General features: G+C 42.1%; 1 protein-coding gene and 1 long non-coding RNA gene across 2 annotated transcripts; one reads left to right on the plus strand and one right to left on the minus strand.

Annotated features, from left to right (window-relative positions):
* Positions 1-1370: 1370 nt before the first annotated feature.
* Positions 1371-12977, minus strand: LOC132006616 (uncharacterized). Its single transcript, XR_009401158.1, has 4 exons — positions 12577-12977; positions 11944-12127; positions 5009-5080; positions 1371-3685 (listed from the first exon to the last, which is right to left on the minus strand). It is a non-coding gene; the product is annotated as an uncharacterized LOC132006616 (long non-coding RNA).
* A 210-nt stretch (positions 12978-13187) lies between these two features.
* On the plus strand, positions 13188-20680 carry ING2 (inhibitor of growth family member 2). Its single transcript, XM_059384192.1, has 2 exons — positions 13188-13834; positions 18675-20680. The coding sequence occupies exons 1-2, from the start codon at positions 13663-13665 to the stop codon at positions 19343-19345; spliced, it is 843 nt and encodes a 280-aa protein (XP_059240175.1). The 5' UTR covers positions 13188-13662; the 3' UTR covers positions 19346-20680.
* Positions 20681-20876: the final 196 nt, after the last annotated feature.

The following is a 20876-nucleotide window of genomic DNA, read 5'->3' on the forward strand; positions in this document are numbered from 1 at the left end:
TTCATCTTGGAGCTGATATCCATGGGCTGAATTTTGGATCACATTTTCTTATTTCTCCATATGTCTAGTAATCTTGGATACTATCCTGTATCCAAGTGAACGATGACTTTGTGAATGATGTACTTTAGAGATGCTTGGTTCTGTTATGTTTCTCTAGTTTTTTGTTTCAGCAGGCATTTTGCCTTGGCTAAGCTCAAATTCCAACTCAGGGCAGTTCTTTTAACCTTATCTAGCCTGCTTGGACTGTCCTGCACATGTGTAGTCTAGGAGTTAGCTAGAGATTCGGCAAGTTTCTGTAGACTTTAAGCCTCCTTCTCTCTGGCTCTCTCCTTGCTGGGATCTCTTTCCCCCACTTCCCAATACTATTTAATTGCCTCTACATCTCATTGTTAAGGGAAAGGAAGAATTCCCATCCTATGTGTATGGGAATGGCCCAACAAATGGCACCTAGCTTTGGACAGAGAAGATCAACAGCAGTTTACTGGTCTCATATACTGACAGTCTGAGTGGAAGATACCAAATCCCATGTAGGGCCACATGGAAGTTGTGCTTAGGAATAAATAACCAGGCACTGTGGGAAGCAGGTTTTGTAATATCAAGGGGATGACGTAGCCCCTGGTTCCCATGGGGGATGTGATTTGTTTGTTTGTATAGTTCCATAAGCATGCAGGGATAAGGAGGAAATCCTTATGGACCTGTGGTCCCCAAGACAGGGAGGGTTATTTGGCTAGGGGACCTTATCCACAAGAGCAGCATGGGGAAGAGGAGTTGGACTTATGTCAGTCAAGACACTCCTGATTTTACCAGACGTCAAGGCAGTATATGATATTAATTTTAGACCTTATACTACACTATGTTTGCCCTGGACTCCATTCTCTGGTTCATCAAGCCAATAAGCCTGCAAGTTTCAATCTAAGTTTAGGTCACCCTACATGACTGGATGCTGCAGGCTAAAAGACTTAAAACTAGGAAACTCCTGAAGTGCCATCTCGTTCTTCCAAGTATTAACTTCCTTCAAGAATTTGCCTTCTTTTGCTTGTTCCCCAGTGTCTTTTTTTTTTTTTTTTTAAATATCTCTGATCTAATAGGAGCTCTTTGGCCATTACCAGAAGCAGAGCTTTCAAAGTTCACTCTGAACCTTTGGATCTAAGCATTTTAAGTAAATAGCTGAAGAAACTACCAAATACTGCTTCTTGACTAAAATGGGAATTGGTGTGGAGTCTTTGAAATGATTCTACATAAGAATACTAACTCACCGCTGAAATAATTGCAGAACTCAATCACTACATACAACACTTACATCGTAATTTTGTACAGATTTTTATTCCACACAAATAATTCAGTCAAATTTGAGTTTGACTCAGTACCTAACAGATAAAACCGAGAAAAAAATGTTTTTTCTTTTACATTTTTTATATACTGTTGAAGTATACATGGGCAAAAAGACAAAAGCTACGGTTTGACAAGCTGGTTGTGTATTTCTTCTGAAATATGCCCCATATTTACATCTTGACTGACTCTAACCAATTTTAGTCTTTTAATTTGCCTTGCTTCTATATTTGTTTCTAATTCGCTTTTATTTATACTTATGCCTGTAAGCATTTTCCCGACACTCTATCTCTGTCCTATATCCCTATAGAGACTATAAATGTCTGCTGGGCATGAGCCAAAGACTCGATTTAGTTTAAATCGACACACACAGATACATACTTACATCTGTTAATTTTTTTTTTTCCAGAAAATCCTACCAAGACTTGGATGGACAAATTGGGTTTTAAATTTCTTCAGCATTTTGTATATTTGGTGCCCCCAGAAGGACTCAGAAGACTCAAGAGCATGTTATACACATAACTAAAATTTATTACAGCAAATGGTAGAGAGCAAAAGTAATGGGGAAAAGATCCATTGGTGAAGTCCAGAGAGGTTCAGCACAGACTTCTTTCTCTCTCTAGCAGCAAACTATAGGAATCTGTGGAATGCCTCTGCCCATGGAAACCCAACTGGGTCTAAGGCTTCTATGAAGTCTCTTAATACATTCTGCTGTGCAATCAGCCATGGCAACTGATACTCAGGATCCCAACAACAAAACCAAAGCAATTGCTCCAGGTGTATGTAACAAAGTCATTGTCATTACCATAAAAACACTCCAAGGGGGGCACCTGGGTGGCTCAGTGGGTTAAAGCCTCTGCCTTCAGCTCAGGTCATGATCTCAGGGTCCTGGGATTGAGTCCCATGTCGGTCTCTCTGCTCAGTAGGTAGCCTGCTTCCTCCTCTCTCTCTCTGCCTGACTCTCTGCCTACTTGTGATCTCTGTCTGTCAAATAAGTAAATAAAATATTAAAACAAAACAAAACTAAACACTCCAAGGGCCAAATTCCCAGGGTTGCGCAAGGGTCAATCATGGTTCCCTTGGAGGCAAGCAAGGAATAATCAAATACCCGCCACATTAACTTTTTCCTCATAAGGGTCTGTATTTGTCCTTGGTATCTTCTATTTCAATTCCTGGCTTACTGATAGAAATAATAGGAAGCTAAGTCCTGGCGTGTGGAAAGACATTTTTAAGACCACTGTATATCTAAATCATTTCCCCACTCTTTCTACTCTTCCCAACACATTCCCAGCCTCCAATTTCTGTAGTTGGCTGTTTTTTACAAACAAGCAAGCTGCTTATAGGAAGCGATAGTTTCTGTGGTTTGACAGAGGAGGTCAAAGACCAATAGAGCCCAAAGATGTACAGTTATCTCCTTGCATGATTTAAGTGTCTCCCCCACAAACCTGCTTTGCCTCCTGGAGTTTCTATTTCATACAGCATTGCCATGACCCACTAATGGCCCAACCCAAAATTCTAGATGACTTCTCTCCCATCCCCTAAATACAGTCACTAAAATCAGGTGATATTACCACCTAGAAGTTTCCTGAATCTATCTCATTCTTTCCATATGACTGCATTTCCCTGTTAATCGCTCCTTTCTTGCTTTCCCTTCCCTCTTCCTGTCAGCTGTCACTCGTTACAGCAGTGCTGGCACTCCAGTTCTTTTCTAGAAAGCAACAAGCCATATACTGAAGAATAACTTTCTGAAGATGGTCTCTTTCATAAGGTATTGTAACCACTCAGGTCACTATGCTCAATTGTTTTCTTATGTCTTATGTATCTACTAATATCTATTTTATTAGACAAAAATTGATGTCTTTTTTTAAAAAAAATTTTAAATTTTTTATTTATTATTTATTTGACAGCAAGAGAGGGAACACACGCAGGGGAAGTGTGAAAGGGAGAAGCAGACTCCCCGCTGAGCAGGGAGCCCAATGTGGGGCTCAATCCCAGGACCCTGGGATCATGACCTGAGCAGAAGACAGACACTTAAAGTCTGAGCCACCTAGACGCCCCCAGAAAAGAATTCATTTCTATCCTAAATTGAAAGCTATGTCCAGTGGGGTGGAGTCAAATTTCTTGGAGTTCTTTGAGTCATGCAACAGAACAAATAATGCTTCCTGGACATCATCCTCTCTTTGCTTTATGACGTCTGGACTCTTCTCCCCATCTTTTCGCTTTCTCATCTGCTACATTCAGATTCCTCTTCATTAGATACTTCTGTTAAATTTCAATCCTGTAGAGAAGACCACAGCTAAATAAGAGTCTTCAGGGAAGGACTCCTTCTTGGGTAGATATACTTCATAGGTCCCATCTGAAATCATAGGCAGAAGTTATAGTTGGCATTAATACATAATATTGACCTGAATATGAATTTTCAAACATTCCATTTATAAAAATGATTAAAAAATTTATTCTACCTTAATAACATAAAGTACTCAAATAAGATTCACAAAATTTTAAAAAGCTCTTAACAAGTTGAGGGCTATACTGAAGTAAAAAAAAAAAAAAGGTTACATGGAACTTCTCTTAAACTGCCAAAAACCTTCACAAAAAAATGTATTTCTGATGCAAAACTTCCCAGAATATTTCCTCAAATAGGAAGCCTTCAAAAGCTTCAAATTTACCAATTGAATTTCTTGGTTTTAATTTATATAATAATAAATATGCAATTACAATGTTGGTATGCCAAGTGGAGACAATATTAATAGCAGTAGTAGAAACATTCTCATAAGAGTGAACTAAATCTTGGGGCCACCTGGGTGGCTCAACTGGTTAAGTGTCCAACCCTTGATTTTGGCTCAGGTAATGATCTCAGAGTTGAGAGACTGAGTCCCAGTGTGGAACCTGCTTAAGATTCTCTCTGTCCCTCTCCCTCTACTGCTTCCCCCTCAAAAGTGAACTAAATCTAAATATTTAGATTATATGCCCCTTTCCTAGTAGGAAGTATACATATGCATTTTGCTATTCCAGAATGTACAGAAAGCTTTCTTTCATATTTAAAGTTTAGATTTTATTAAAGTAATACATGTAGCAAAAAATTAAATACATAGCATAATTCATAAACTTTTCTGAATCACTGTGCTGTACACCTAAAACTAATGTAACATTGTGTCAATGATACTCAAATTAAAAAATGTCAATTAAATGTACAAAATGGTATTTGTGAAAACTAAGTGTCCTTCCAACTGTAGGTCCCTAGGCCCTAAATTAGAGATAAATACTATCAGTAAATACTGCTGGACTATTCTTCCAGAGATATTTTACCTGAATACAAAAAGTTAGGGATAATCTAAGATAATACCATATAAGAAAAGCACTAGGCTCTTTTGAAATTAATTTGAGTCAACTTGCCAATTTTCAAACATTAAGTTAGAGATACTATTAATCCAATCCTGTATTACAACTGTCTTTTCATTATGCATAAAAGTATCACAACTAGTTTCCATAGATATAATTTATATATCATGGTCCCTAAATTTTAATTCTAATATTGTACAACTACCATTAATGGCTTAAATAATCATTCCTTTCTCTGATTTTCCATAATAGAAAACTACTCAGCCTCTAATATTTTCCAAATAAATGTTCCCCCTTTTTTATCTTTGATTTTTTATCCTCTAATTCTAGTACTTACTTTTGCCAGATACCAGAAGAAAACATTTCTACTATCACTTTCTTTAAAGTCTTCTTCCTGAAGATGACATTTCTGTAACCAAAGCATATCATGCTTAAGGTATCTGGAATGTATACCACAGTTAAAACAAGCAAAAGAAACTATACTTCAGTTGCAATTAGATAATGAAGAATACAACCTAGTTTTCTCAAGAACAAAACACTTGAGGACATTCTAATAAATGAAATAAAATCAGACAAATTTTGCCTTAAATATTTTCAAAACTTGGATCTCTTATTTTATAGAATGGCATGTTTAAAATTACTTATAGCAAAGTAAGGTTTAAGCACAATTTTTCAGAAACACATACATTGGATAAAGCGAGATATACTGGTTTATATATTCTTTTGTATGTAAAGGAGTCAGAAAATGGGGGGGATCAGGAAAATAGATAAAGGGGATTATGAGATACAAACTGCCAGTTATAAAATAAATAACTCACAGAAGTGAAAAGTACAGCACAGAGAATATAAGTAAAAAATATTGTAATAACATTGTGGGGTGACAGATCCTGACTATTTGGTGGCTGCTGAGTAACGTATAGGATTGTCGAATCAATGTTGTACATCTGAAACTAATAAATCATTGTATATTAATTATACTTTACTAAAAAAAGTAAAATGCCTACCCCCAAAAAACACTAAAAAAAAAAAAAAAAAAGAGCCAGAAGACCTCAATTTATGGAAATAAAACTGGCTAAGCAATTTTTAAAAATTTATCACCCTTAGAAATCAGTATCTACCAAAATGGTGGATTAAATTAACCATGACAAGAGTCATTAATGTAAGAATAGCTCCAACAGAGCCTCATTAAATAATCAATTAGAAACAAGTCACAAGGGGACGCCTTGTGGCTCAGTGGGTTAAAGCCTCTGCCTTCAGCTCAGGTCATGATCTCAGGGTCCTGGGATTGAGTCCCCATCGGGGCTCTCTGCTCAGCAGGGAGCCTGCTTCTCCCTCCCCGTCTGCCTGCCTCTCTGCCTACTTGTGATCTCTGTTTGTCAAATAAATAAAAATCTTTAAAAAGAAAAAAAAAGAAAGAAGTCACAGGGATGAAAAGTACAACATAGGGACTATAGTCAATAATAATGCAATCATTTTGTATGATGACAGATGGGAACTATACTTATCATGGTACGGATTGCCTATTGTGTCTGATACTACTGTGGGAACAGTATGTTGTACACCTGAAACTATTATAGCATTGTACGCATACTTGAATTAAGAAAGAAACAGCAATGAAAAAATATTTAAATTAATAAGGGTCAAAACCTGTTAAATAAAATATATCTCATCCTCCTAGCAAAACAAAACAAAACAATGAGTCAGAATTATTTATTTATTTATTTATTTATTTTTAAAGATTTTATTTATTTATTTGACAGACAGAGATCACAAGTAGGCAGAGAGGCAGGCAGAGAGAGGGGAGGAAGCAGGCTCCCCGCTAAGCAGAGAGCCCAATTCCACAACCCTGAGATCATGATCAGTAAATACTGCTGGACTAACCCACTGAGCCACCCAGGTACCCCGAGTTAGAATAATTTAAAAGAAACAAAAGGTTAAGCAAAAGGCTCCTGGCCAGTAGTATTAGCATTCTCTATAAAAGATCATACTTACTTTGGCCAGAACTGAAGGTATGAGGCATTTGCATTGACAGTAACAGTCTAAGAAAACAGGGTTTCTATCACTTTCGATTTTATGATTATTTTGAATATTATTGTTCAGGAAATTCTAATTTACCTTTAGAGGTAATTTTGTTAAATTTGCTGTAGGAGTTCTCAGAAAAAGTAATTTTATAATGCCCCAAATTCTTAACTTTTCTCCCTCTGGGTACTTTTGTCCTTTCTAATGATTACCAGCCAGATGATAAAACTAACAAGTATCTGTTTTACTCTTAAATTTCTAGGTGTACACTTTTTTCATAAATTACTATGTAACCCGGGGCAAATTAACTTCTCTGGGTCTCCAAATCACCATCTGTAAAAACATGTGGGTCTAGGAGCCATCTATCAACAGGGACCCCCAGCCTTGCCCCAGGCCTCTAGCCATGTAGTTACGATAAATTACTATTAGTGTCAGAGGCTCACCCAGCTTCTCAGGGAGGCTGCCTGTTGTCCCCTCTCTCTTCCTTCGGGGGGAATCATTGATCGGAGATTACTTGTAGCTAAAAACATCTATGAGTCTAAACTGATGATCATGAGATTAAAAATAACCACTTGCAATTCCTGCAACCTTGAGATGCAATTTTTCATTTTCTTTTCCTGCATTCAGCTTTTAGTTATTGAGCACTGTGCGAGCTCTGAAACAATAGACATGGTTCCTGAATAAAATAATCATCGTGTGAGGTTCTTAATTAAAAAAAATATATATATACGTAAAATATATGTGGGTATATATAGGATGTATACATGTACATATGTAAACACATTTATATACATACGCATATATAGGATCAATCTATGCTACCACAGCTTTCAAGTTTCCTTTCTTTCCTTCCTTCCTCTCTCCATTCCTTCCTTCCTACCTTCCCTTCTTCCTTCTTCTTCTTCTTCTTTTTTTTTTTTTTAAATAGGCTCCAAGCCCAATCTAGGGCTTGAGATCAAGAATTGCTTGCTTGGGGCCCCTGGGTGGCTCAGTGGGTTAAGACTCTGCCTTCGGCTCAGGTCATGATCTTAGGGTCCTGGGATCGAGCCCAGCATCTGGCTCTCTGCTTGGCACAGAGCCTGCTTCCCCCCCGCCTCTCTCTCTGCCTGCCTCTATCCCTACTTGTGATCTCTCTCTCTCTCTGTCAAATAAATAAATAAAATCTTAAAAAAAAAAAAAAAAAGAATTCCTCGCTTTACCAACGGAGCTAACCAGGTGTGCCACTAACACAACTTTCCAAACAATCCCTCCCTACTACTTTTCTCTATTCATTTGATGAAATTAATGGGAAAACCTCTTTAACAAAGTAAGAGGGGCATTGCAACAAGCTTTATTCTCAAGACTTAAAAGGTAAGAAGTCAAAGCTTCCGTTTACACATGATTTAGCTACTCCAAGATTCTAGGCTATTGTTGGGTTTGCTGATTACCTGCAAAAGCATTTTAAGATAAGATACCTCGCTAAGATAAACAGGTTATCTTCAAGGAATACATTGGCATCTCTTATCACACTTCTGGATTACAGCACACACTGTTACAGCATTTGTATGGACTGAACAATTTCTACCTACAGTGTCAACTATTTAATTTTGGGCAAAATTTTAGGTTTCACTGGCATAATGAGACCAGAATTTCAAATTTTGAACATATAGTATAAATCTCTCTTCCTTAAAATGTAAACCCTTTCCCGTTTTTAGGAAACATAATTGCATAATTCAGACTCCTTCAATACTGTGACCTAGTTCCTCTTCTTGATGTTATAAACAGCTCATGTAACTATGGTAACCACCTAGGAAAAACTAAATGTTTTTCTGGTCAGCAATATGCAAAGTATACCATATGTGTTATTTTTGCTCTCTGAGATAACCAAAGTAGGTAATATGTGTCTGCTTTTTCTTCTTGGCTATGGGAACGATAGTTCATGATACTGAATTTTCTCTTTACTACAGGCCCCGTCATTCACAGTCCCTTCCATTTTTTGCTGTGATCATCTTGCTGACAGTCGTCATTCTAAATGCTGAACAATACTATGACCCAGAGTGGGATGATTGACTGCACACACCCAACTTCAAATCTGTGCTACCTCATGAACTAAACGTACAGACCAACACTGCTCATATTTCGAATGTTCCACCTCAAGAATCTGGTTATTTTCTTAACTTAATCTTTTAGTTCTGGCCAAATTATTTCCTTAAAGCAAAAAAGCAAAGTGGAATTATATCTTGAGGAAATACTTAGAAACCGAAAAAAGCTATCTCCAGTTCATAGTGATTTTTATGCATCTGCTTTTTAGCTCTATTTTCTGTTTTTTTTTAATACAATTAGTGTACACTACGTATGCAATAAAGCAATTAAAAATACTTGAAAACTGACCTTGGTGGAGACAATTTGTTTTAGTTGCCTATTGTACTAGTGAACTGACAAAGTTTTAGACTCTTTTCACTACAATTTTAAATGCTTCACTGGATCTTCCAGAACAAATTACACTGCAAACTAATACAAACTCTTAGATTTGTATTGATTTATTTATTTGCATTAGATATAATTATATTTCTACTGTGGGCTATCAATTGGTGACCTTTTAATATGAGGATTTTTGTTTAAAGTGCTTTCCTAGACTTTCCTTACACTTTTAACAGTGCTTTTTAACTACCCAATATCCTCCTTAGAAAAACATTGCTATTTGCTTCACTGAGTTAAATTGGGAATTAACTGCCTCTTACTGGTTCAGAAAAGATCTAACTAAATGCAAGGTGTGGAACTTGTTTGGATTCTGTTAAACCTAGAGTAAAATAATATTGAGACAATAGGGAAATTTGGAAATTTGAATGGTCTGAATATTAAATGATAATCTTTTTTTTTTAAGATTATTTATTTATTTATTTGACAGAGAGAAATCACAAGTAGATGGAGAGGCAGGCAGAGAGAGAGAGAGGGGAGCAGGCTCCCTGCTGAGCAGAGAGCCTGATGCGGGACTCGATCCCAGGACCCCGAGATCATGACCTGAGCCGAAGGCAGTGGCTTAACCCACTGAGCCACCCAGGTGCCCCAAATGATAATCTTTTTGATGGGATAATGGAATTGTGGGTGTGTGGTTTTTCTTTCTTTCTTTTTTTAAAAATTATCTCTTATCCCTTTATATTTAAAGTATTTACAGATAAAATATAACAATGCAGCAAGGGAAAGGAAGTGTGAAAGGCCACAGGTGAAATAATGTTGGCCATATATTTAAATATTTTTTATTTATTTATCTGACAGATGGATCACGAATAGGCAGAGAGGCAGGAAGAGAGAGAAGGAAGCAGGCTCCCCACCGAGCAGAGAGCCCTGTGCGGGGTTCAATCCCAGGACCCTGGGATCATGACCTGAGCCGAAGGCAGAGGCTTCTTCCTTCTTCCTCCCACTGCCACCCAGGTGCCCCAGTGTTGGCCATATATTGATATATGTTCAAGCTGGGTGAATAGTGCATTAGGATTATTATATTATTACCTCTACTCTTCTTTTTTTTTTTTTAGATTTTTAAAAGATTTTAATTTTTTGCCAAAGAGAGAGAGAGAGAGCACGAGCAGGGGGAGCAGCAGGCAGAGGAAAAAGCAGGCTCCCTGCTCATCAGGGAGCCCAATGTGGGACTCTATCCCAGGACTCTGGAATCATGACCTGAGCTCAAGGCAGATGCTTAACCCACTGAGTCACCCAGGCATCCCTATTACCTCTACTCATGTGCATGTTTGAAATTTTCGATAATTAAAAAGTTTTGTAAAACATTAAGAAGTAAAAAGAAGAAAAGCATTTCAAATTGAATTGGCCTGACTTAAGCAATAGCTGAATTTTCTTAGGCGGTATCTTTAGGAATCCTTCAGACTATTTGCTAGTTTATTTTCACTGAGAGTTTGAAGCTTTGTCCTCCCCCCTCACAATAAAAACAAGGGCTACAAGACATAGGTTTAGAGGCATAAACACTTCCTAACAGTGATCTCTTAAAAGAAACTGATTTTTAAATTACAGGTAACCCCAGACACACCTACTAATTTTGGGGTCACCTGTCTTTTTTTAAGGGTTACCTCCTGGTAGGAAATATTTTAAAAAGTAAATAAGATGCCTTTTTGCTTTATCAGAGGATTTAATATCACCAGTTAATTTCTACTTTGCAGAGAACTGGTGACTTTAAAATCTCCCATTTGGTTTGACAAGGCAATCCAATGTGAAAAGTCTCCAAAAGTCCAGTTAAGTGGTTACTGAGAAGAAAAGACCACGATAAATACCCACCAGTAGAGTTGAGTTTGGGGAATATGGTGATTTTATTTTCCCCCATGTAAGTACTCCCCACCCCAACCTCAGTGTGCTTTTATAAATATGGCAGGTATAAGGCACTGATTAATTTTATAAGTATAGCCAAAAAAGCACATCTGAAATATTCACACACACACACACACACACACACACACCCATATTACAGTGTTCTTATACGTGTACACCAACACAAGCTGAAAAATCACTATTTGGATTTTTTGCTTGCATTCAGCCTGTTCGACCGTTACGAAAGGTGAAAATAATGTATAAAAGATCTCCATTATCATACTCCGCCTCCTTTCCTCTCTTCTTGCTCCAGGTTCCTGGAGACCACAGTATTCTGCATCTCCGCTTCCCTGATTGCGAGGTCCGAACCACGTGTCCTATCTGCCTGCAGGTTACTTCTCAAGAGTGTGAATAAAATCCATAGGTACATTCAGGGCCTAACCTGAATCAGTAAAAATCGCATCTTGCATGATTTTGGGCTTCCGATAAGGACTACTGAAATCAAGCCCATTAGTAAACAAAAGCAGTAGGGGTCAAGTAAAAACCAACCAAATTCCATTTTTAACAGTGGCTGGTGTTTGGACAAAATCTGGCAGTTCAGTCTGAAAGACCGCAAGGATGACAACAATGCAATCCCTACACGGTTCCCCGAGACGCACCACACCGTACTACTGCCTGGGTCGTCCAAACCACAAAAGTGTCACAGGGTAACACGCCCAGACAATCTCCGAGTCCCGCGCGGTATTTGTGTTGTTCCCGCGATGCCGAATTTTCTGGAGGGCTTGGTTTTGGCTCGCAGTTTAAAATGTCCTGTCGATCAAAGTCTACCCTTCCCTGTGCACGTCCATGGTTACTTCTACGCCCGTTCTCCAAAGTGCTCTACATAGGTCACGACACAGGTGTCCCACCCCCGGGAACGAACTGGACAGGAGGAGAAATCCAAGTTAAACACCCACTTACGTTGCCTTTTCAACTCACAGGTACTATTCAGAAGAGGACTCGTTTTCCTGGGCTTGCCACTGAAATTCTGCGCGGATTCGTTCTATTTACAGCCTTTTCTTCCCGAAAACAAACGGGAGTACGTACTGAGAGTTAGTGGGGCATGAACATCAGCCCCTCTGCCGGGCGTTTCAAGAATTCAGCCCTGAAAGTCGATCACATAGATAAGGACGTGGGCCTGATTACTGATGCGGCTTTTATTCTCATTTCCCGTCTTCCCCCCACCCCCCGCCCCGACCCCCCAGCGGTTTTCGGTCCAGGGGTAAAAAAAGAGATGAAAAGCGGGTGCTGCGTCCCTCTGGACTCTAAGCCCGCGCCGACGTTTAATGCTTAAACGTTCTGACACCCGGAGGGGGTAAAATCCCCCTTAAAGGCTGTGTGTTGGACAAACACATTTCTGGGGCAGAGGGCGACGAAACTAAACGGAGGATTCCTGAAGAGCCGGAAGGTGGCCCCAACCTGCCAGGTCCTTGGGCGGCGGGAGACCTCCCGCCCACGGGGAAGGGCGGAAACAGGCTGCAGCCAGGAGGGAGATTTAAAAGGCGAGCTGACTCAGAGAAAGGAAATGCCGGGGGCCGCGGGAGCACCGCCTACCTCGGCGACCAGCACCCCCCGCCCCAGCCCTCCCCGCGCTCCGGGAGGCCGAGAGCCGCCGCGGGAGGAGGGCCGGGGCCCGCGGGCAGCGCTGAGGCGGCGGCCGAGCGAGCCGCGGCCGATCGGCGGGAACACGGCCGCCGAGCATGCCGGGAGCCGCGCCCGCTGCACGCTGGGTCGCGTAGTTCTCGCCGGCCTTACTCCGGGTTGTAGCGACCAGCGGCCGGCCGCCTGCTGCTCTTTTAAAGCCCCGCGAGTTGCCGCGCCAGATCCACCTGACGGGGAAAATGTCGGTAACACCCGGCCGAGGGAGCTGGACCGAGGTTCCCTTTCCCTGTGGGAAAGACGGAAGGAAGGAGCCAGCCACCTCCCCTCTCAAGTCCCATTCAGACATTGAGCAAAGAGGCGGGCTTGACAGTGCTTCCCCTTTAAGAGGGGGCGGGGCGCAGCCTGCCGTTTGGCCGTCCTCCGCACCCTCCCCCCGGGCCGAGAGTTGACAGACCAATCGCCCGGGTGGCGGAGGGAAGGCGGGAGAATGCGAACCCTTCGGTAGGGCGGTAGGGGCGGGCCCTCGGCCTTATTAGGAGTAAGTCCTGCGCAGGCGCAGAGGCGGCCGCAGGCGAAGGGGCGGGGGCAGTCCAGTGAGAGACTCTCCGACAGGCACGGAGGGTGATTGGGAGGAAAGCGGGCAGCGAGGGGCTTGTCATGGGGATCCGTGCTACGTGACGGCACTGGTAGCATCTGGGGACTCCGAGGGGGACAGGAAGTGTCAACGCCCGGGACCCCGGCGCCAGGTCCGCCGGGGGATCCCCGCTGCTCTAGTCTTGGGGAGGGAGGGGAAAAAGGAGGGAGCCCTGATCTCGCCCCGCCCCTGGGCTTGTTACCGCGGGGGCGGGGAGTGAGGGCTTCTTTTGGGGGGAGTGGAGATCGGGGGACTCGGCTGTGCCCTCTCGAGCGGCTGCCGGTGTCCCCGCGGCGCCGGGCTGCCGAGCGGAGGAGCCGCGGCGGCCGCGGCTGTTGCATGTGTGGCTGCTGGATGCGGAGGCGGCGGCGGCGGCGGCGGCGAGGAGCAGCAGCGGCGGCAGGATGTTAGGGCAGCAGCAGCAGCAACTGTACTCGTCGGCCGCGCTCCTGACCGGGGAGCGGAGCCGGCTCCTCACCTGCTACGTGCAGGACTACCTCGAGTGTGTGGAGTCGCTGCCCCACGACATGCAGAGGAACGTGTCTGTGCTCCGCGAGCTGGACAACAAATATCAAGGTAGGGGGCCGCGGGGCTGCCCGTGCGGGTCCTCCCCTCAGTCGGATTCGCTGGCCTCCGCGCACTGTCGCTCGGAGCCGGCCCTGGGAAGTGCCACTTTACATTTCTCCGCTGACAGGCTCCCCGAGTGCACGGAGGGGGTCTGGTGTGTGGGACGGAGGAGGGGGACCGGAGACCGGGTTCGCGGCCCTCCCTTCCCCCGCTGCGGTCGCCAGGACTTCTGTGGGGTATCACGGGTGGGGGTGGGGGCCGCTCGTCAGCCCCCGCTGCAGACCCAGCGGCTGCAGCTGCTGTGGAGAGGAATCAGCCATTTTAAGGCAGCGTTTGTTCCGGCGCTTGCCTGCCCCGTGCCGCAGACCCTCCTGCCCCGGCGAGGCAGCGTGCAGCGGGCGGGAGGCTGTAGGGAGTGAGCGGCCGGCGGCAGCCGGGCTCCCGCTGGTCTCCGGGGCCCGGCTTCCCCCCCCCCCCAACTCCCCTCTCCGGCCCGCACCCCGAGAGGAGATGCATTGGAACGTGCGGGGGGGTGGGGGCCGGAGAGGGCCGCGAAGGCGGACTCGGGGAGGTCCCTCCCTCGGCTCTCCGGCTCCCGGCTCGGGAACAGAGTACGTTCCCTTCTCCCGCCCCGGGGAAAGTTCCGGGCCGCAGCCTTTCCCCAGCGCCCTCAGCCAAATGGTTAAAAGGGGAGGGGTCCCCGCGGGGAAAGGAAGAGGGGTGTGTGTGTGTGGCGGGGAGGGCCTCCTCTCCCCGGGGGCGGGGCCTGGGGAGTGACGTAGAGCGTGGGAGGGGCGCGGACGGGCGCGCTCCCGCCCGCCTCGGAAATGGCTGGTGGCCGGAAGGTTTGGGCGGAGCTGGCTGCGGGGAAGGCGTCGGATGCTTGCGGAACGTTAGTTCGTGCCTAGCAGAGTCAGTGTTGAGGTTTGGGACCTGTTTTTCGACCCTTTCTCCGCCATTCAGTCAGGACGAAGAAACGCTCAGCTACGAGGACCCCCGCTGACCCTAGCACCTCGTAGGTTCCGGGCCTTGCGTCACTTCCGGGCTCCGGGTGGAAGTGGGTGGTTGACTGGGCAACCGCCCGGCGTCCTTTAACCCGTGGGTCCCTCCTTCGCCGAGTGTGAGTGATGAGGCCAAAACCACCCTTTGTGGTCCGCCCCGAGAAATCCAAGACAGGGAATCAGGCTTTCCTACAGAGGGTTTCATTCATCATCCACTGTCGGTGGGCCTTTCTGGTGCCACTGCGAGGGGAGAAATTTAAGTGTAACGGTTTGGCGTTTAATAAGCCTGATGAAGGCGGAGACCGTGGACCGAATGTGGAAACAGCCGCTCGGACTTTCAGAAGATAACTTTTCGGATCCCATTCTCTGTTTTTCTAGACCCGTCACTCATCTTATGATGTGGTCTCCAGGGAACCCACTTCTGGGGTGATATCTTCTGGCCTGTAGCGTGTTCGAGTAGTTAAGGGTCTGTGTTTTCGAATCTGTAGTTTATTTCTGCCTTCCGAACGCAGATGGTGGGGTGGTTGATAGGACTGATCTCTGTTCGAGGGAAAGAGAATTAAATAGTGTCATCGCGGTGTGCCAGGTCCAGAGATTATCTCACAATAATTCTATGAAGTAAAAACATAGCTTACAGACAAGTTAAAGTTTGCAAGAGTTTAACTGACTTGTTTGATGGGGTGGGCAAGTAGCCTGGCTACTTCATGTCCACATTATTTTTTTTTAACTATTAACTTTTTATAAAAACTTCCTTAGTAAAGTCTCTCCAAAGGTATTTTCTACAGACCTGGAACACATACATGAATTGTACCCTAAAAATGATGCACATGTGCTGTATATCGAACATGTTTAGTTTTCCAGATAGTAACTGTGAAGTTTGTAAAGCTTGCATGGTTTACATTTCGTGAAAGACATGTATTTGCCTTTACAGTAGTTAAGCTATTTTCATTTGAGTCTGGGAGAGAAAATCGGTTACAGGGAAGTCTGCCATTTTTACCATCTAGAATTGTCCCAAGTAAATCTAGTAACAGGAGAAACAATATTAAGCTTTAAAAGACTGAGAGATTGTAAACATTTTCAGCTCCATTAAGCTTGGTTAGTTTCTAGATTAATATAAAAGAAGGATCTAGTTTTCAGTCTGTGCCCATGCTTACTTACTAAGCTCCACATGGAAAATTTAGCTTTATATACTCGTGTGTTCTTGGTTCAGATTTCATATGCTTTTTTATTTCTTTGCTAGTTCTTAAGTATTTTCTGTTTTTGGATTTAATATTTACTGCAGTATTTAGTGATACAAGTTATACGAGAAATCAAAACAGTTTCTCTCCTGCCTATTTGAGACACTTTAAGAAATTACTGAAGAATCACTAAAAGTAACCTTAAAAACTTTAAAACTAAAGAAATGAAGACAATAGTTTCACAATTGAAAGAAATATTTACTATGGGATATGGTTATTGGAGAACCTCAGTTTTTGTTCTGATATTCTTGTTCATAGTCTCTTGGGTAAATAACCATTGAACTAAAAATTAATATTTATTTTCAAGTGCCTTCCGTGTAGCTTAGTAGAAAGTGCTTCAGCAGCGGAGCCATACATACCTATCTGGCAGAGTTCAGAGTCTGGGGCTGTTACCTCTTGAACTTCATTATCTTCATGTATAGAAGTGATAGCTTCCTCGTGGGGTTGCCTTGGGGATTAAAAGAGAAAATCTTTATCGAATAAAAGTGCTTAGTAAGTGTTGGTTTCCTTTTTTCTTTCACTTTGTAATTAAGGATTCTTAGAAATATGAATTCTTCTCACAGGTAGTATCAGTGTGCCTCTATGATGTACTAGCATCTAACTCATATGATAGTTAGGTACAGAATATTTAAAATGAGGTTTACCTTTATATTTTAATTCTCAAGTTTTGTGGCTGAGGGGAAAATTCAAAATTATTTTTCCTGGGGAAAAATTATATTCTTAAGAAAACCTCTTACATGCCCAGCTGGCCATTGGACTAGATATGAACTTTGTTTTAAAATATGCTCTGCAGGGTGCCTGGGTGACTCAGTGGGTTAAGCCTCTGCCTTCAGCTCAGGTCATGATCTCAGGGTTCTGGGATCGAAACCCACATTGGGCTTTGTGCTCAGCAGGGAGCCTGCTTCCCCCAACCCTCTCTCTCTGCCTGCCTCTCTGCCTATGCTGTGCAGGTATGCGTACGCTCAAATGTGTTGGCACTTTGTCCTGTATCCCAGGTTAAGCAGTTGTCCATCACATGTGAGTACTTATTTCTAGGGAGGAATTAATTCATAAGAGTTGTGTTGAAGACCTGCTTTGTGTTAACAATTCTTGGAGATAGCCCTAGTGTATGCATTTTACTTGTCTAACATTTCTTCTGTTATCATTAGAGTAATAATATTGGAAAGTAGAATGATGGTGTGCCACGTGCTGGTAGTACTATGAGAACATAAAACAGTGATATGTCATGTGGTGTGATAAATTGGAGTTAATTTTTGCCTCTCCACCTTTAGTAAGACAGTTCTGTTAGATAGCTTTATATCTCATAATGACAAGAAATAGAACAGACTTGAATAAAAAACTTATCTTACATTAATTTTTGGTGACATCTGGAACTATATTTTCAGATTATTGTATGCTGTCTAGTGACTCAGACATTTTTAATTGATTTAAATGTGTCCCAGATGCTATACAATACCCAAATCAGCAGTTCAGAAAGCTTAAAACCAACTGCTGAGTTCTCTGCAAAAGCAGAGTGACCCAATGCTGACCTTACCGTAATTTTGTTAGTAGCTTCGTCAGTTGATGCCAGAATCTGAACCTAAACCTAACCTGGAAATAGTTTGGTTTTCAGAATCTCCCATATGATAAAATAAACGAGCTAGTAAGACTAATATGGTGGGAAGAGTTACCTGTGTCTGCTTTGTTCAAGAGTCCAGGGGTATGATAATGAAAGTCAAGGTGCAATGTCTCTCTTGAGTCATGTAGCAAGTCATCGATTGAACTGTAAGTCCTGTAAACACAGTTGGATAGGCATCTATAGCCTACTTTTAGAACCTCTCTAAGTTTTACAGTTGAAGTCTGGCATGTCAATTTTATCACCGTGCTGTTTTGAAGTTCAAATGAAGTAATAAGTGACTTTGCGAGGTAGACTATAAAGTGCATACAGTGTTCTTGTCCGTGTAAAATATTTTGAGTATTAATTAGTACACACATCTCTTCTTATCCTTAAAAAAAAATTTTTTTTTAAACATTTTGTCTGTGTACTTGATAGAGATAGCACAAGCAGAGGGAGCTGCAGGCAGAGAGAAATGGAGAAGTAGGCTCCTCCCCCGCCCATCCCAACAAGGAGCCCAATGCGGGGCTCAGTCCCAGGACCCTGGGATCATAACTGGAGCCCAAGGCAGATGCTCTACCAACTAAGCCACGCAGACACCCACCCCCAATTTTTTTTTTTTTTTTTTTTTTTAAGTAAGCTCAATGCCCAGTGTGGGCTTGAATTCATGATCCTGCGATCAAGAGTCATATGTTCTACCACCTGAGCCAGCCACATCTCTTACCCTTTTTAATACAGATTCATGAGTATTAGAAAGCTTTGTAAAAAAAAATTAAAAATTTAAAAAAAGAAAGCTTTGTATTCTTATTAGTTTATTTCTAAATATACTTTCATATTGGATGACATATGATCTTTCTATGGGAAATAATGTTTTTCAGTATATATATATACCAAGAGGAGTGTGATTTTATGATTTGAGTTCATTCAACTTTACCAGTTCTGTGAAAGATAGCTAGCTTAAAAAATATTATATGTGCTAATGCACAAATGTTCTGATTTTTCTCTTACGTTTTTAGAAACATTAAAGGAAATTGATGATGTCTATGAAAAATATAAGAAAGAAGATGATTCAAACCAGAAAAAACGCCTACAGCAGCATCTCCAGAGAGCATTAATCAATAGTCAAGAATTGGGAGATGAGAAAATTCAGATTGTCACACAGATGCTCGAACTGGTGGAAAATCGGGCAAGGCAAATGGAGTTGCATTCACAGTGTTTTCAAGATCCTGCTGAAGGTGAACGGGCCTCGGATAAGGCGAAGATGGATTCCAGCCAACCGGAAAGATCTTCAAGAAGACCCCGCAGACAGCGAACCAGTGAAAGCCGTGATTTATGTCACATGACGAATGGGATTGAAGACTGTGACGATCAGCCACCTAAAGAAAAGAAATCCAAGTCAGCCAAGAAAAAGAAACGCTCCAAGGCCAAGCAGGAAAGGGAAGCATCGCCTGTTGAGTTTGCAATAGATCCCAATGAACCTACATACTGTTTATGTAACCAAGTGTCTTACGGGGAAATGATCGGATGTGACAATGAACAGTGTCCAATTGAATGGTTTCACTTTTCGTGTGTTTCGCTTACCTATAAACCAAAGGGGAAGTGGTATTGCCCAAAGTGCAGGGGAGATAATGAGAAAACAATGGACAGAAGTACTGACAAGGCAAAAAAGGATAGAAGATCGAGGTAGTAAATGCCATCCACATTTTAAAAGGTTATTTGTCTTTTATATAATTCTTTCAGAATTTACTTTCGGAAAATGTTTTAGGGTAAATGCATAAGACTATGCAATAATTTTTAATCATTAGTATTAATGGTGTATTAAAAGTTGTTGTACTTTGTCTGTGACCTTAATTTTCTGCACTGAATTACCAAATATTTTAAACCAGGTAGGTTTAGATCACCTGAAGAAAGGAGCAGGGAGTAGGGAGAGCGTGGTGTGGACATCATAAAAGCTTCACAAACCAGGCCTGTTTTCACTTTCATTTAAAACTACAGTGCTGTTTTTTGGGTAAACACCAAAGTGTTGCGCGCATTTTAGTTCTCTGGGCTTTAAACAACGTAGGTACAGTTGGAGTTCTCTGGAAACCTTCAGATTATCGGTAATTTAAATACGAACACTACATGTAGAGCTTCTTTCTCCCTAGCCCCATTTATACACACACTTGTTCATCTCTAGTCTTCCAGGAGTCCAAGGAGCTAGAGATAAGAGTAATTTGGGATTCCATGTGGAATACTGTGCTCTTACTAGAGTATTTGCTGCTGTATTTTCCTTAGTAGCATTTTGATACACTGTCAGTAGCCCGTTTGTAAATGCCTTGCTGCTGCCTCCTAGGGACATTTCATCTAGTGCTTAATAAGGGAGTTTTGTTTTGTTCTAATTGGGACAGGTAAGCATAGTTAGGATCTCGAGAATGGTGCCATTGGCTTCTAGTGGAAAATTCGGGGTTATGTAGTATCATGGTTCAAGGCTGAGCAATTCAAAAAAGGCATCTTATTTAACAACATTTTCCAATGACCCGCTGCTGTGATGCCTGGCCACAGGCCTGTCAGTGGGCAAAAGGGCACACACGAGTCTTTAAATACTGCCTTTATGTCAAACAGGAGTTCAGATGGTTTTCTAGTGGCTATAGTTGATTTCTGTCCCAATCAGTGATTCTATATTATTTTAAGTAATAGTGTATTCACTTTAACTTTCTGGTATTGGTGCTGTTTGATGTTTTCATGTTTAATGAACTAATTTCATGATAACAATGCAATGAATAATGTATTTGTAAATTGAATTTTCCAAGATTCTGCTATTTTAAGGATAAGCATATTGATGGATATATGAACATCTGTTCGGAGAATTTTTTTGGTTTGGGGAGGGGGCATCAGATTAACTAGTCCTTTAAATCTGTGTGTAACATACTTTTTATTCCTCATTTCTCCCTAATCTGATGATCTTGATTCTTTTTGATTAACATGTGAAAAATTCTGTCTGCTTGTTTGGAAAAAAAAAAAAAAATTTTTTTTTTCTCTTCTAGCTCTCTGTGTGACTTTTAGGCACGTTATTTCACCTCTGGGGGTCAGATTATTCATCTGTAACATGAGGTTGGCCTAAGTATCTCCAAGGTTCTTTTGAAATCTATAGTATTTGCACTACAGTGGGGTTTTAATAATCAAATGACTTGTTTTTCTTTCTTGTTAATTTTGTTCTTCATTCTGAGGCAGGAATACAG

This window comes from Mustela nigripes, chromosome 18 (genome assembly GCF_022355385.1).
Source record: "Mustela nigripes isolate SB6536 chromosome 18, MUSNIG.SB6536, whole genome shotgun sequence".
Classification (NCBI taxonomy): Eukaryota; Metazoa; Chordata; class Mammalia; order Carnivora; family Mustelidae; genus Mustela; species Mustela nigripes.